The sequence below is a fragment of the Maniola hyperantus genome, chromosome 14 (assembly GCF_902806685.2).
Source record: "Maniola hyperantus chromosome 14, iAphHyp1.2, whole genome shotgun sequence".
Taxonomy (NCBI): domain Eukaryota; kingdom Metazoa; phylum Arthropoda; class Insecta; order Lepidoptera; family Nymphalidae; genus Maniola; species Maniola hyperantus.
In genome coordinates this window covers 1089875-1104954 of record NC_048549.1, presented here as the reverse complement: position 1 = coordinate 1104954, position 15080 = coordinate 1089875, and the positions used below count along the sequence as shown (strand labels likewise).

At 36.7% G+C, this 15080-nt stretch overlaps 2 protein-coding genes across 3 annotated transcripts in view; both read right to left on the bottom strand.

Moving 5' to 3' along the window:
• Nucleotides 1-471, bottom strand: part of LOC117988377 (sperm-associated antigen 7 homolog) — a 396860-nt gene extending 396389 nt beyond the window's left edge. Inside the window, exon 1 of the mRNA XM_069502999.1 lies at nt 457-471. The gene's annotated coding sequence lies outside the window, so the exon portion shown is untranslated. The remainder of the gene's footprint in view (nt 1-456) is intronic.
• Tre1 (Trapped in endoderm 1) overlaps nt 1-11838 on the bottom strand; it is a 44055-nt gene extending 32217 nt beyond the window's left edge. For both annotated transcript variants that reach the window (XM_034975461.2, XM_034975462.2), the window contains exons 1-2: nt 11700-11838; nt 721-980 (exon numbers count right to left, since the gene is read on the bottom strand). In XM_034975461.2, the coding sequence (XP_034831352.1) occupies nt 721-826 (106 nt within the window). In that variant the 5' untranslated portion in view covers nt 827-980; nt 11700-11838. The remainder of the gene's footprint in view (nt 1-720; nt 981-11699) is intronic.
• Nucleotides 11839-15080: the final 3242 nt, after the last annotated feature.

The window sequence follows — 15080 nt, the reverse complement described above, 5'->3', positions numbered from 1 at the left end:
AGCAAAACGAGCAGGCGGGTCACCTGATGTTAAGTGATTACCGCCGCCCATGAACAATTGCATTTTGCAGCACCAGAGGAACCGCCAATGCGTTGCCGGCCTTTTAGGAATCTGTTGGTCCGCCCCTTGAATAACCCCATGTTGCAATCTAGTCATCATGTTGTACTTCTCGTTGACCTAGAATCATGACTAGGTATGCGAATTCGTCCGTGTGGATTGAGGTTTTGAAAAATCAAGGAAGTCTTTAATTTTCCGGGATAAAAAATAAAAAATAATGTCCGCTCCCGTCCTCTAACTATCTAGTATCTATACCCATGCAAAAATTACATTAATCCGTTGCTCCATTGCGACGTGATTGAAGAACAAACCAACAAGGAACCGCACTTTTGCAATTATAGTAACTGATTCCCGCGGCTTCGTCCACGTGGATTTTGTTTTTTAAAATACCGTGGGTACTTTTTGATATTCCGGGATAAAAAGTAGCCTATGTGTAATCTATCTCCATTCCAAATCCGTCTAGTATTTTTTGCGTGAAAGAGTAACAAACATACACACACACATACAAACATTAGTAGTGACATCACTCGGAGATAATCTAGTCGACGTATGCCGGTAGCGGGGCAAGACCGTGGCTGTAGAAGTCTCTACAAGAAACTTATGTCCAACAGTGGACGTCCACGGTCCATCAGTTGATAAGGACGATGATGATGAGGTACGTACCTAAAACACCAACTATACTGAAGATGCAGGCACACGCAGCCGCCAAGATGGTCGCCTCCCGCGGGTAGATCGTGTCCAACGTCGAGTTCTGCATATCCGGATCCATTATGTTACTTTATCGATATCGATATTAATATATTCAGCACATCACTAACACATATACACTTTTGTGTCTCATTTTAGTTTTTCACATTTTTGTGTCCTTTCGAGATTATTAAGACCCATTGCGAATTTTGTTGAGATGTATTTGAAGCATGTACCTGTAACAAAAACAATCAATGAAGAAAAACTTCAAGCTTGCTGCGCTCGCGCTTAAAATATAGTAGAGAAACCTTGAACTATGTATGTGTATGTGTATGTATGTGTCATTATAATTAGAGAGGAGTCTCAGAACGAGAAGGGTTTAGACTAGGTCCGTAGTCCATATGCTAACCTTTATTGATTGACACACCTTTGAGAACATTATAGATAACTCTCAGGAGTCAGGCATAGCCGTATCTCGCCCCAATTCGACTTCCGTGATATTTATTAGATTTTTCTGGCTTTCAGGCATCATCATCATCAACCAATAGACGTCCACTGCTGGACATAGGTCTCTTGTAGGGACTTCCACACACCACGGTCTTGCGCCGCCTGGATTCAGCGGCTCCCTGCGACTCATCTGATGACGTCCTTCCACCTAGTGGGGGTCTTCCAACGCTGCGTCTTCCGGTGCGAGGTCGCCATTTCAGTACCTTGGGACCCCAACGTCTATCGGTTGTACGAACTATGTGCCCTGCCAATTGCCACTTCAGCTTCGCAACCCGTTGAGCTTTGTCGGTTACTCTAGTTCTCCTACGGATCTCCTCATTTCTGATTTGATCACGTAGAGAAACTCCAAGCATAGCTCTCTCCATCGCCCGCTGAGTGACTCTGAGCTTTCTTATGAGGCCCATAGGCTTTCAGGCATATGGATCTGTAATATATTATATGCATTAAATTAAATGTATTTCAATGAACAAGTAACCACAATGTGATCGTGCTGCTCGCCTGCCCACAGTGCCCGAGATGTATGGAAATGCATGTAAATACATCACGTATTCTAACACGCGACTCATACTCAATATTCTATCATCTATAAGTATTCTATGTTGGGAAAGTTGAACGACCTGTAAATATTGACCAATCGATCAATAGGAAACGTAAATGATTAATGAAAGAGTCATATTATATTACTAAGCCTCGAGTGGAGAGAAAATTCGTTAACAAAAAAAAACCCCCGCTCAAGTGCGAAAAACAACACTTTTTTAATTTTTTTAATGATGTAACCACAAATTCACGATTTTCGGACTTTCCCCTTTGATAATGATAATGGGCTAAGATCGAGCGCGTGCCATCAGACCTCCGTTATTTTATATTATTACCGACTTCAAAAAAGGAGGAGGTTCTCAATTCGTCGGAATCTTTTATCTGCGTATTGTCCTCAACAGGAGGAACGTTTGTTTGGATGTTTGTTTGAATCATGGTGGCTTTGGGAGATAACAGGTAATAAAGGTGTAAATAAATCTCACGTCACAGTACCTACCTATAACATGTTTTATTTTTTATTTACGTACGATAGTACGGAATCCTTCGTTTGCGCAGACTTGCACCGGTTTTCTTTCACATGAGCTACGCTAAGGCTGAAATCTATAGAGCGTACTTTGACTTTGCTCAGACTTAAGTCTTAGTGAAAAAGAGACAGATTTATGTAAGAGATTATAGCGCTATCTCGTTTTAACAGTGTCTGAGCAAAGTCTAAGCACGCTCTATAGATTTCAACATAAGTGATTCTATCGCTTCTATCGATTCACAACTGGATGGAACCCGTACACCACAGTTGCATACAATAATGTAATTGACGGAGTCAAGGGCAGTGTTTATCGAGGAGCCGGCAGGAGTTGAATACTAATGGTTGTCAATGAGCAAGTAATGAGCCACATCGTGAGCCATAACCAGACAGGGCCCGATCATAGTTTATATCACAAGTACTGGCTTATCTGTGATAGCCTAGTGGTTAGGACGCGACGTCCGCCTTCTAATCGGAGGTCCGGGCACGCACCTTTACCTTTTCGGAGTTATGTGCGATTACCTACATTACCTACCTACATTTGTTCATAATAGTTACACATACCTACCTAGAATATTAGACTAAGTACTAACGACAGAGGAATGTGCAGTGCTCAGACAAGCTGCCAAGCGCTTACGAGCACGAAGAAACCAATATTGTAAGTGTTTTTTTCTTTTTGTGTGGAAATAAATAAATAAAATTTATTAATTAAATATCACTTGCTTTAACGCTGAAGGAAAACATCGTGAGAAATTCTCCATAATGTTCTCAAACGTGTGTGAAGTCTACCAATCAACACATGGCCAGCGTGGTAGACTTTAAGAAGGAGACAGCAGATTTGTAGAGCACTGTCTCGGTCGTTGAGACCGACAAAGCGTCAAATGGGTATGAGTGACAGAGACAACGCTCTACAAAGATGAAATGTCAGTATAAAGTAGTTAGTTAAGTTCTTTTTATTTGTCAAGATATTTTGCAAATGCTGTGTACACATTTTATAGATACATTTATCAGCCTGTGTTTGTTTATAAGTGTCGTAGTTTGTGTTAAATTAATTTATTGTATGTGTTCCTAATAAATAAATAAAAATAAAAAAAAATAAAGGCCGATGTTCATCACTTTCGACCGCATACTGAATACTCATTATAACTCTACTGTAGAATTAGAAAATGACAAAGGCTTGTTTCCGTAAACTGAAACCCGCCCCGCAATAGGTATGTCAATTCCATTTTCATCGAGTGGTGTTTGCGCTCACATCACTACTTTACTAATTGCTGGATAAAATAACTAATCGATAAACGGGTAGTTACGCCACTCGACATTTTTAGACAACGCATTGTCGGTTCCTCTGGTGCTGCAAATGTGGGTTATTCCCGTTGAGTCACACCCCCGTGTGTAACACTGTGACAGAAGGTGCCAACAATTTCAAAACATTCCCGTTGAGTAACACTGTTACTCAACGGGAATTTTTTGAACTTGTTGGCACCTTGTGTCACACCTACATAAATACATATTATTGCGCGTGTATCACGTATTAACTGATTGTGCACTTTTCCGGGATGTTATTTATTAATAAATCCAAGATGGCGGACATGATTTTTTAGAATCACCCTTATAGAACCCTTATAGAATCACTTTGTTGTCTGTCTGTCTGTCAAGAAACCTACAGGGTACTTCCCGTTGACCTAGAATCATGAAATTTGGCAGGTAGGTAGGTCTTATAGCTGACATTCGGGGAAAAATCTGAAAACCGTGAATTTGTGATCATACCACACAAAAAAATTTAAATTGTGGTCATGAACTAATAATTAGTATTTTTAATTTTCGAAGTAAGATAACTATATCAAGTGGGGTATCATATGAAAGGTATTCACCTGTACATTCTAAAACATATTTTTATTTATTTTTATGCATCATAGTTTTTGAATTTGACTGTAGTACGGAACACTCGTTGCGCGAGCCTGACTCGCACTTGGCCGGTTTTTTTAGTTCGAACCGCAATTCCAACCCAGGACTTCAAGATTCGCTCGCATAACTGAGCCACTAGACTAGACCAAAAGGCCAGTTACATAAGATCAAAAGAAATCGGGTTAATAGAAAATAGGTCATTCCCATACAGATGACACCAGGATTGATTGATGTGGTATTGGTAAGTAATGCAAGTGTATGAATATTAACTTAGTATCTAATAACTATCTATGTAATAAACTTAAATATAACTTGAGGTGTTTATTATACGTGGTCAAAGATGAAAGAGAAAATAATATATTGATTCCATTAAAGAAATTGAGGGTGAAATGAATCGACAGCTTAGAGTGAAAATCTGTAGTCCAGTCAAATTAAATCAAAAAGTAGGCTGAAAATTGGTAGGATTGTTCATAACACTATTATAAATGAAATGTGAAAAGTCCCCATCGATCCGACACCTGGAAAAAATTTACTCGGTGTCAAAGATCACAAAAACGGGTTTTTCGTGATTATCAGCAAAACGGTAAGTTTATCTTAAAACTAGCTGATGCCCGCGATTTCGTCCGCGTGGATTTAGGTTCCTAAAAATCCTGTGGGAACTCTTCAATTTTCCGGGATAAAAAGTAGCCTATATCCTTCCCCGGGTTGCAAGCTACCTCTGTACCAAATTTCATCAAATTCGGTTGAACGATAGAGCCGTAAAAAGCTAGCAGACAGACAGACAGACAGACACACTTTCGCATTTATAATATTAGTATGGATGGATTAGCCCAGACAAAAGTTGTAGATCAGATAATTATCTACAAAAAATGTCTATTTGTCTATTGTTTATTAACCTGACGAGTAACAGGTCAATAAAAGAACCATTATTTATTAAGAGCTTAAGATTCCGCGTAGGCGGTTGTTTTGCCTATAAATCTACATTGCACGGAAGTGGCTCAAGAAAAATAGATCATCGCCATGAGTTGAGTTCATAAAACCAATTGGGATTGAGTTGAATTGTGAAACTATGACGCAACAGACAGCTGGATGCATCAAGTGCTTGTATTTTGGGGCCTGAAGACCATTTTGGATGTTTCAATTGATGTTATTGAATGGAAATACAGTTTCGTAAACATTTTTAGGGTGCCGTACCTCAAAAGGAAAAACGGAACCCTTTTTTCACTTTATTGTCTGTCTGTCTGTCGGTCTGTCAAGAAACCTACACGGTACTTCCCGTTGACCTAGAATCATGAAATTTGGCAGGTAGGTCTTATAGCTGACATTCGGGGAAAAATCTAAAAACCGTGAATTTGTGGTTACATCACACAAAAAAATTAAATTGTGGTCATGAACTAATAATTAGTATTTTCAATTTTCTAAGTAAGATAACTATATCAAGTGGGGTATCATATGAAAGGTCTTCACCTGTGCATTCTAAAACAGATTTTTATTTATTTTTATGTATCATAGTTTTTGAATTATCCTGCAAAATGTCGAAAAAATACGACTGTAGTACGGAACCCTCATTGCGCGAGCCTGACTCGCACTTGGCCGGTTTTTTTCTACATTATGGCATAATAACAAATTGATTCAATGGCTGATTTATTTTTATAAAATGCCGGAATATATAACATTTTATTTATATAATATTATTTAAGAAAGCAAATAGTAAAGAGTTCGTTGCAAAAATAATATTAATATCTAATGTGTACATCTACATATTGTAACTTAAAAATAAGTACTAAATGTATGGAGTTATTAAAGTCATAAAACAATCTTAGATTCATAGGATCCAAGATTATCCCGAAATTTTCTCGGCTACATTATTATTACTGTTACATCGTAAAGTTATCGATGGGAGGCTAAAGAACCCCAAGAGAACTCTAATGTCTCCATCCCCTTATGTTATATCACCCCTTGGAGCTAAGAAAGATTACTGTAGGGATGACCAACCACACACAAATTTTCGACGTTTGACAGATATCACCCTCTAAAATAATGTCGTGAGAAACCGTAATATAATACAAATTTATAACATAATTTATAAATAAATACATAATTTTTAAATGACAAATGACAAGATAAAATAAAATAATAATATAGCGCATAGAATTTAAAAATATTTTAAAAATAACATTTAATATGGACAAATATGGTAGATATGACATTCAAAAATACAATAAATTAACCAAATTAAATTAAGACAAATGTACATAGATTTTTCTATCATAAGTCGCAATAAATATATAAAATAAATATATATTTATAATCCCGTTAATCCAACCATAGGGTCGGGTCACATAGGGTTTCAGTCTTTGTTTTTTGCACCGAATTTATTTTAAGTTTCTTACTTTTTCTGAAATTATACATTTTATATACCGGACAATTTGACAACCCTGACATATGACTAGGGTTGCCAGCTAATGGGCAATTTATCACTGTCCAGTGCAAACAGTGGTCTCTATTCCCGTATTTAGAAAGGCTAGCCTACGCTCGTTAAATGTTCGAATCGACGTTTAGACATCGTCTAGGGTAGGTTATTGAAGTGTAGGACATTTACTTACTAGGAAGTTTACTTGAACTAAGTAGCAATTTGTAGGATATTACCTCAAATAGAAGCTCGTATGTTTTACGCATGTAGTAGGTACGATAACTTATTACGTTACGTTGATCCGTGCGTCGAATGTGTTTTGGGATTTGAGTGGTGCTGCGTGGTGGTAGTGCGTATTGCTTGCCGAGCGGCTGCTTTTCCTATATGGTTAGCAGTGGGAGGGCGGGCGGTGCATTTCGCATGCTGCATGTTGCATCATACAGATTCTACCTGTTTCAGCGGATAACAGTTTTTGGTTCATCGCGATAACTTATTTTTAGGGTTCCGTACCGAAAAAGGTTGTCTGTTTGTCTGCTCGTCTGTCCGTCTATCCGTCGTATTTGTCAAGAAAACCTACCTAGGGTACTTCCCGTTGACCTAGAATCATGAAATTTGATAGATAGGTAGTTCTTATAGCACAAGTAAAGGAATAAATCCGAAAACCGTGAATTTGTGGTTACATCACAGAAAAAAAATGTGTTTATGAACAATATATTAGTATTTTCAATTTTCAAAGATTACTATACCAAGTGGGGTATCATATGAAAGGTATTCACCTGTGCATTCCAAAACATATTTTTATTTATTTTTATGCATCATAGTTTTTGAATTATCGTGCAAAATGTCGAAAAAATACAACTGTAGTACGGAACCCTCGTTGCGCTAGCCAGACTCGCACTTGGCTGTTTTTTTTGGTTCGAACCGCAATTCCAACCCAGGACTTCAAGATCCGCTCGCATAAGTGATCCACTAGACTAGACCAAAAGGCCAGTAGAAAATAGGTCATTCCCATACATACAGATGGCACCAGGATTAATTGATGTGGTATTGGTAATTTTTAGGTAATTAGTTTATCGTTAGGTAATTTTTTCTTGATAAACAAATGACGGAGTGGTATAGAAAGAGTCTTGACTGTAGAGTTTATCACCTTTGAAAGTAATTAACGCACCTAACTACAAACTAACCTATGAAGCTATCTAGGGCAGTTATCCTACACTAATTAGTGTTATGTCGAGGTGATGTAACGCACTAACATACATACAGTGCGTTCATCTTAGCAGTAGATAATTATTTTACGTAAGTACCGTCTAGATACCTACCTACGTAAAACAATTATGTGACAAGGTAAACTGTAGGGCGATTGTCTAAAACCTGCATCAATCATTATTACAATCTCAATTGTTCTGATTGGCTGAATTTGTGTGATTCTTGTTGCGAGCATTAACCAATCAGAGATGATTGCGATCGTGACATTGTAGCTGTCAAACAACCGCGGTAGGGCCCCTGAGATATTAGGCAGGTCTATGTTAGTTGAGTAGCTATAATAATTAAGCAAAGTAGTGGTTTTTTTTTTTTTTTAATGTATGTTTCGCTGGCAATCCTCCGATATGGTTATCGGAGACTCTGTATACGGCATTTTTTACATTTTTCTTTTTAGATCGTCATGAAACAGGTTCTTTTTTTAGGGTTCCGTAGCTCAAAAGGAAAAACGGAACCCTTATTGGATCATTTTGTTGTCTGTCTATCTGTCTGTCTGTCAAGAAACCTACAGGGTACTTCCCGTTGACCTAGAATCATGAAATTTGGCAGGTAGGTAGATCTTATAGCTGACATTTGGGGAAAAATCTAAAAACCGCGAATTTAGGGTTAGATCACACAAAAAAAATTAAATTGTGGTCATGAACTAATAATTAGTATTTTCAACTTTCGAAGTGAGTGAAAATCATGATCACAGTACAAAAAAAAAAAACCGGCCAAGTGCGAGTCAGGCTCGCGCAATGAGGGTTCCGTACTACAGTCGAATTTTTTCGACATTTTACACGATAATTCAAAAACTATGATGCATAAAAATAAATAAAAATCTGTTTTAGAACGTACAGGTGAAGACCTTTCATATGATACCCCACTTGATATAGTCACTCACTTCGAAAGTTGAAAATACTAATTATTAGTTCATGACCACAATTTAATTTTTTTGTGTGATGTAACCAACAAATTCACGGTTTTCAGATTTTTCCCCTAATGCCAGCTATAAGACCCACCTACCTACCAAATTTCATGATTCTAGGTCAACGGGAAGTACCCTGTAGGTTTCTTGACAGACCGACAGACAGACAACAAAGTGATCCTATAAGGGTTCCGCTTTTCCTTTTCAGGTACGGAACCCTAAAAATGTTTAGAAGAAACATTTTTGTCCGCTGGCTGAATGACACCACTGCTGGCTAAATGTCCAGCATTTGCGGATGCGGATTGCGGAACATTCGCATTAATTCAGACGTACTTATTAGTGGCTAACGTACGTCATCGTCGCATCGTCACTGGTGCGCCTGCGCAACGGTGTCATGGTTTTTGCCTCTTCTAGAAACATTTTTTATGTCAGTGACGTGCGAAAAATTGTTTACCTACATGGGGAAAACACCATTAACTATGAGTGACAGAGACAACGCTCTAGAAAGCCGAAATGTCATTCTTGAGGCCGTTGTACATACATTAGAAACACTAGAACTAGAAACGTACTAAAAACAAAAATAAGCTAGCTACTCCTGCGCTCCGCCTCTGGAAGGTGCGAAAGTCATTTGTGGGAATGAGTGTAATATTTTATAATAAAATTCCACAAGCAATTTTAGACTTGCCTTTACACAAGTTTAAAAAATGTGTTAAAAGTATGCTCCTAAAAAAAGCATATTAGGTATACAGTCGCAGACTATGTAAACGATAAAAAGCTTGGATTTGACTCGCTCCAGCAATGCACGGGGCTGCAATGGCTTGTATAGTACGGTATAATAACATTGTAAATTGAAAAATTAAAAAGAGCAACCGCCGAGTTTCTTGCTGGTTCTTTTCGGTAGGAACGGCATTCCGAACCAGTGGTAAATTAGAACTGCCTGACTATTCATAAGCACTTTTAAAAAGTTTACATGAATAAAAAAACATTCTATTCTATTCTATTCTATTCTATTATTTTCTCCCGCGTACTGTCCCATATATCAACGAGTACCCTAGTACTCGTTGGTATAGAATATAGATATACAATGCAAAATCAGTGTTTATGAACATTGTGTTGTTTATATACCTAGGTGAAGTGAAAGGAATTCGATACATTATGATAAACTTCGGTCCCAGATTCGCACGTCTGACGTAGAATTTGGGTCGACCGAGATGCGATAACATCCGACCCGAGATAAAATTTAATGATCAACGGATCATCAAATCACGATGTTTTGTGAAAACATGGTTTTTCTTGCCAAATATGCAAAACATTAGTAGTATGTAGTAGGTAAAAATTGCTTTTCGAATCTAAAAGGAAACGTAGTACCTACCTATTAAAAAATCGCGAGTTAACAAAATAATAATTTGTATTTTCAACTTTTAAAATTAGATTACTATAATCCTACCAAGTGGGGTATCATAATATGAAAGGGCTTTACATGTTACATTCTAAAACAGATTTTTATTTATTTTTATGCATACCTACCTAATTGTTTTTGATTTATCTTGCAAAATTCCGAACAATACGACTGTAGTACGGAACCCTTGGTGCGCGAGTCTAAAGCTGAAATCTATAGAGCGTACCTACTTTGACTTTGCTCAGACTTAAGACACTGTTGACACTGTTAAAAGGAGACAGCATTATATAAACGGCATAAATCTATGACGGCATAAACGGTATGTATGACGTTTTGTCGGTGTCAACGACAGAGACAACAAATGCTCTATCTCAACAAATTTGCTATCTCTTTCTAAAGGTCGATGTACATTACTTTCGGCCGCGTACTGTACATAATATTTATACCTACTTGTATAAATGTGTACCTATAGGTGAACGTAATTGAAATTCAAGAGAAAGATCAATCGACTCATCTTTTCTGTGGGCGTGGATAACTCTGCGGTTACGATTAGTGTAAAAGGTATTGGTAAATTGTAGTGATTCAATCAGATTATGTCGTATGATTATGAATCACTTAAAATTCAGTGAAAAAGTTTTGGAGGTTAGGTAAGAGAGCTACATAACACTAGTAGATACAATATAAAGTTATTTTATCTACACTAAGGTAAATTTTTGGCAATTATGAGTCCAAAAATATGCATTTTTTGTGGATTATTTGGAAGTGCATCATGAAAAATAGACAATAAACAGCGGCAGGTGGTGCGGCTGACATGGCAAGCGGCGCGTGCGCACGATGTAGGTATTTTTTACCCGAAATAAAAGAAGGGGCAAGGATCTACCATACGTAGAGGATTCCCGAGCTACAATAACATACCTACAACAGTGTTCAATAGTGCATAGCGGCCTTGTGTATAACAAAAAACTATTACATACGTCAAACTTTTGGTTAAGTAGATATTAACAAGTAGGTAGGTAGTTCCGTATAATAATTAGGTAGTTAAAATATGCAAATCTGTTGTGATTTTTGAGAAAAGTAGGTACCTACCTAATTACAATTTTCTTACAAATCACAAAATGTACCTAATTACCTATAACTGGATAATTGGTATAAACAGATAAAAAGGTGTTGAAAAGAAAATAAAACATCATTCAGTCATGACTTTAAAAATCTTGGAAAAATAATTGTATTGAATTTGGCAGTTAGTTACTAAGTTTTATTTTACAACTATGGAATCTACAACTTTTATTTTATCCATCTTTAAAGGAGATCTAAATAAGTTTATTTTGTTAAATCAAAAAATAATTAAGTAATTAGATACTTAAAACACAATCAGAACGGTAATTTAATAATTTTACCACCATCAACAAAATCTATTTCATTCAAAACATTATACAGACCTAATATTATGTAAGTAACTTACTGTTTTTTTAATAAACAATGCTTTTTACAAAGTTTAGGTACTTACCGTTATAATAAAATTAATTGAAAACAATTTAATTTAAAATAACACTAAACTTTTATCACAAAACACGTACGAAAAGTAAATACTTAATTGTTATTCTAATTTCCACAAAACACACAACCTCTCTCAGCGAGGATTCGCGCGCTACTATTCGTGGTGATTATATTCTCTTTGCTACTAATGCTACTATTCAATTTGTGCTTACTGCTTCTATGTATGTTTTTTATTAATTTTTTTAATTACTTTGCTACTTTTTCCTTATTTTACTACCACATACTTTGCCACTTTCCGTATGCTACTGAAAGCCACTACTTACACATTATTATACTGCCTTCGGCTACTTAAATAGGCCGGAAAAGACGCATAGACATCCTAACTTCGAATAAAGTTAACTGGAGGCACAGAATATATAGGTATTATAATACTCTGGTTTTTTTTTTTTTTTTTTTTTTTGTTTGGCTTTACACAGATTAGCCAATGTCAGGTCAATACTCTGGTACTCTGTAGGTAACTTACCTAGAGTAGGTTACCTATGTAGGTATATTGAAATCTGTGTGTGTGATCTGTGAATCTGTGGTCCTGCCGTAAAGTCGGAGTAGGTAATTGATAATGATGATGATGATACCATAAACCATTTCCAGCCCGCTTCCATTTTCATCAGCTCTTACCACCGTGAGATCGCATTCAAGAGATTCTCATTCATTCGCATTCATACCGTCTTATACCTATCTACCCAGCAATCATTATAGAATATAGACTATGGTATATTATTAGAATGCAATCGAATTCACATAATAAAATATTGTTATTTATTCATTGAGCGATTAAATAACAGGATAAAAGGCGCCAAAGCCATAGCAGCCATATTATAGCAGCTGTACGATCCATTGTCAGCGCGATAAAAGAACTAATGCATCGAGAAACACGACGAAGAGGAGACAACTGGGTATTTGCCTATGTCAAACATAAATTATTATAAATCCACGCAGGCGAAGCCGCGGGCATCAGCTAGTGTTTGATAAAAAGTTACTAATTTGACTAGTTGTCAAAAACCGTACTGGTCGATTCTGGAAAACCTACATTGCAATCATTATTACAATCGCAATTATTGTTGTTTTTTTGTATTTTGTATTTTTATTTATTTATTAAAGAAGAATATTTGCAGTTTACAACAAGTTTGGTGCATTCATAAACTTTAAATAAGTTTTTCCGTACACCAGTGCCGCCGACAGTCGATAGGTACCTACACGTAACATTAATTTATTGTTATACTTAATACTTAACAGCTAACTAACAATTACTTAATATAAACTAACAACATTAAGCTAAATGTGGGTTATTTTAAACTTACTATACATTAAAAAATTGTGATTGGCTGAACAATGAACATATGGTATTCTTGTTGCACAATGCATTGTAGCCAATAGTAAGCGAGTGTCAGCCAATCCGAGGTGATTGCGATCGTCACACTTTAACTGTAGGCCTCTCTCAATACTGTGGTAGGGCCCAATCACTCACGTAAGCGCAATGCTCGTCATACAAAATATGCGCTTTGAAAGACTCGTGTATAGTGATTATCTAGTTAACATCATTATTGTCATCAACATATCGCCGGCTCACTACTGAACACAGGTCTCCTCTCGGAATGAAAAGGGTTTGGTCATAGTCCACCACGCTGCCAAGTGCAGTAATCTGCATATGCAATGCAGTCTTCACACAACTTTGATAACATCATGGAAAGCTCTAACCCTATATAGGAAGCCGATGTCATATCCACTAGGCTATCACCGATCTAGCTGTATGCATAATTTATCTATCAACAGATTCAATAGATAAACGAAAATAATAGGTACCTAGATAGTGAGTGGTAATGTTGTACTTACTATAACCTGTTAATTTAAGTTTAATATGACATTCTTACTGATAATCGAAACTATTTTATATTAACATACTTGTACCTACTTAATATTACTAAATTATTAACAAAGAAGAAACTAATTGACATTATAACAAACTTAATTAATTAGTGCGATCAATAAATAAAAATAATTTCGATTCAAAATGAATGCCCTATATAATTACATGATAAAATCTATTATAAAATAATGTAACACGTAGTTTGCATGTAATTGTATAATAATTATATATTTAGCATGTATGTATTGTTAATGTACCTAACTTTGCAATGCCCTAACGGGGCTTCATGTAACCATGAAAGCAAATGAATAAATAAATCATAAATCATAATTTCACTTACACAATGATTGGTACAAAAATAATTAAATAAATACGGAATATATTTTAAAGCCGTTACGTGCACAATAAGAACAAATAATTTTAGGGTGTTTCTGATTTCACTTAGTCAAAATATAATCCAACGCTGTTCACCCACAATTTAGCGAAACTTCCTTTTTATTTTTTGACCAATTGGTCGTGTGCTCTGGCAGAGGGGTAATTTATGTATATCACCTTCGGAAAGTGAAACGATTGCGTCGCTTTCTGACCCTTGCATGATAATTGTCGATTATAAACTTTATGGCGACGGATTAAAGTTACCTATCGGAAGGACCTATTGGTGTGTAAACGTTCTACATATTTCTTCAATACCTACCTACAAAGTAAATCGGAAACGACGATTTTATTGGGGTCCTATTGTGCGGCTCCGGTGATTTAAACGCATCATTTTTTAAATCCTGGTTTAATTAATATTAAATCGATGTGATCATATCGTCATATCGAAGTTTAATAATTTTTGGGTTTCGTACTCGAAGACCGAAGGATACCAGACTGTATTTGCATTTCCGCTTTTACAACAAATATTTTTTTTAAATAACGGCCATGGAAATTAAACAGTGCTATCTCTAATCCGGTGGTGTCAAGTGCGAGTCAGACTCGCATTTGAATGATTTTTCAAACATACAATAGTTCGCGACAGGTTGACATGGCGATCGGGGTGGGGTTGCCCCACACACCCGCACGGCCCTTGCGGTAACCCGGTCGGCATAGTGCGAGTGTGCGGGGCTGCCCCCTGCCTGACACCCCGATTGCCACATCCACTTGTCGCATATATATATATAAAAGGAAGAGCGGACTGACTGCCTGACTGACTGACTGGCTGACTGATCGAACAACTCACAGCTCAAACTACTGGACGGATCGAGCTGACTTTTGGCATGTATTATTTTTACACTTTGTAATTTTTAATTAATTAATAAGCAATATTATGACGCAGACATCCGCTAAGAAAGGATTTTTGAAAATTCAATCCCTAAAGGGGTAAACTAGGGGTGTGAAAGTGTAGTCCACGTGGACGAAGTCGCGGGCATAAGGTGGTTATATATATATATATGTAATACTTGTGTCCTAGCCACGTCCTAGCACAAA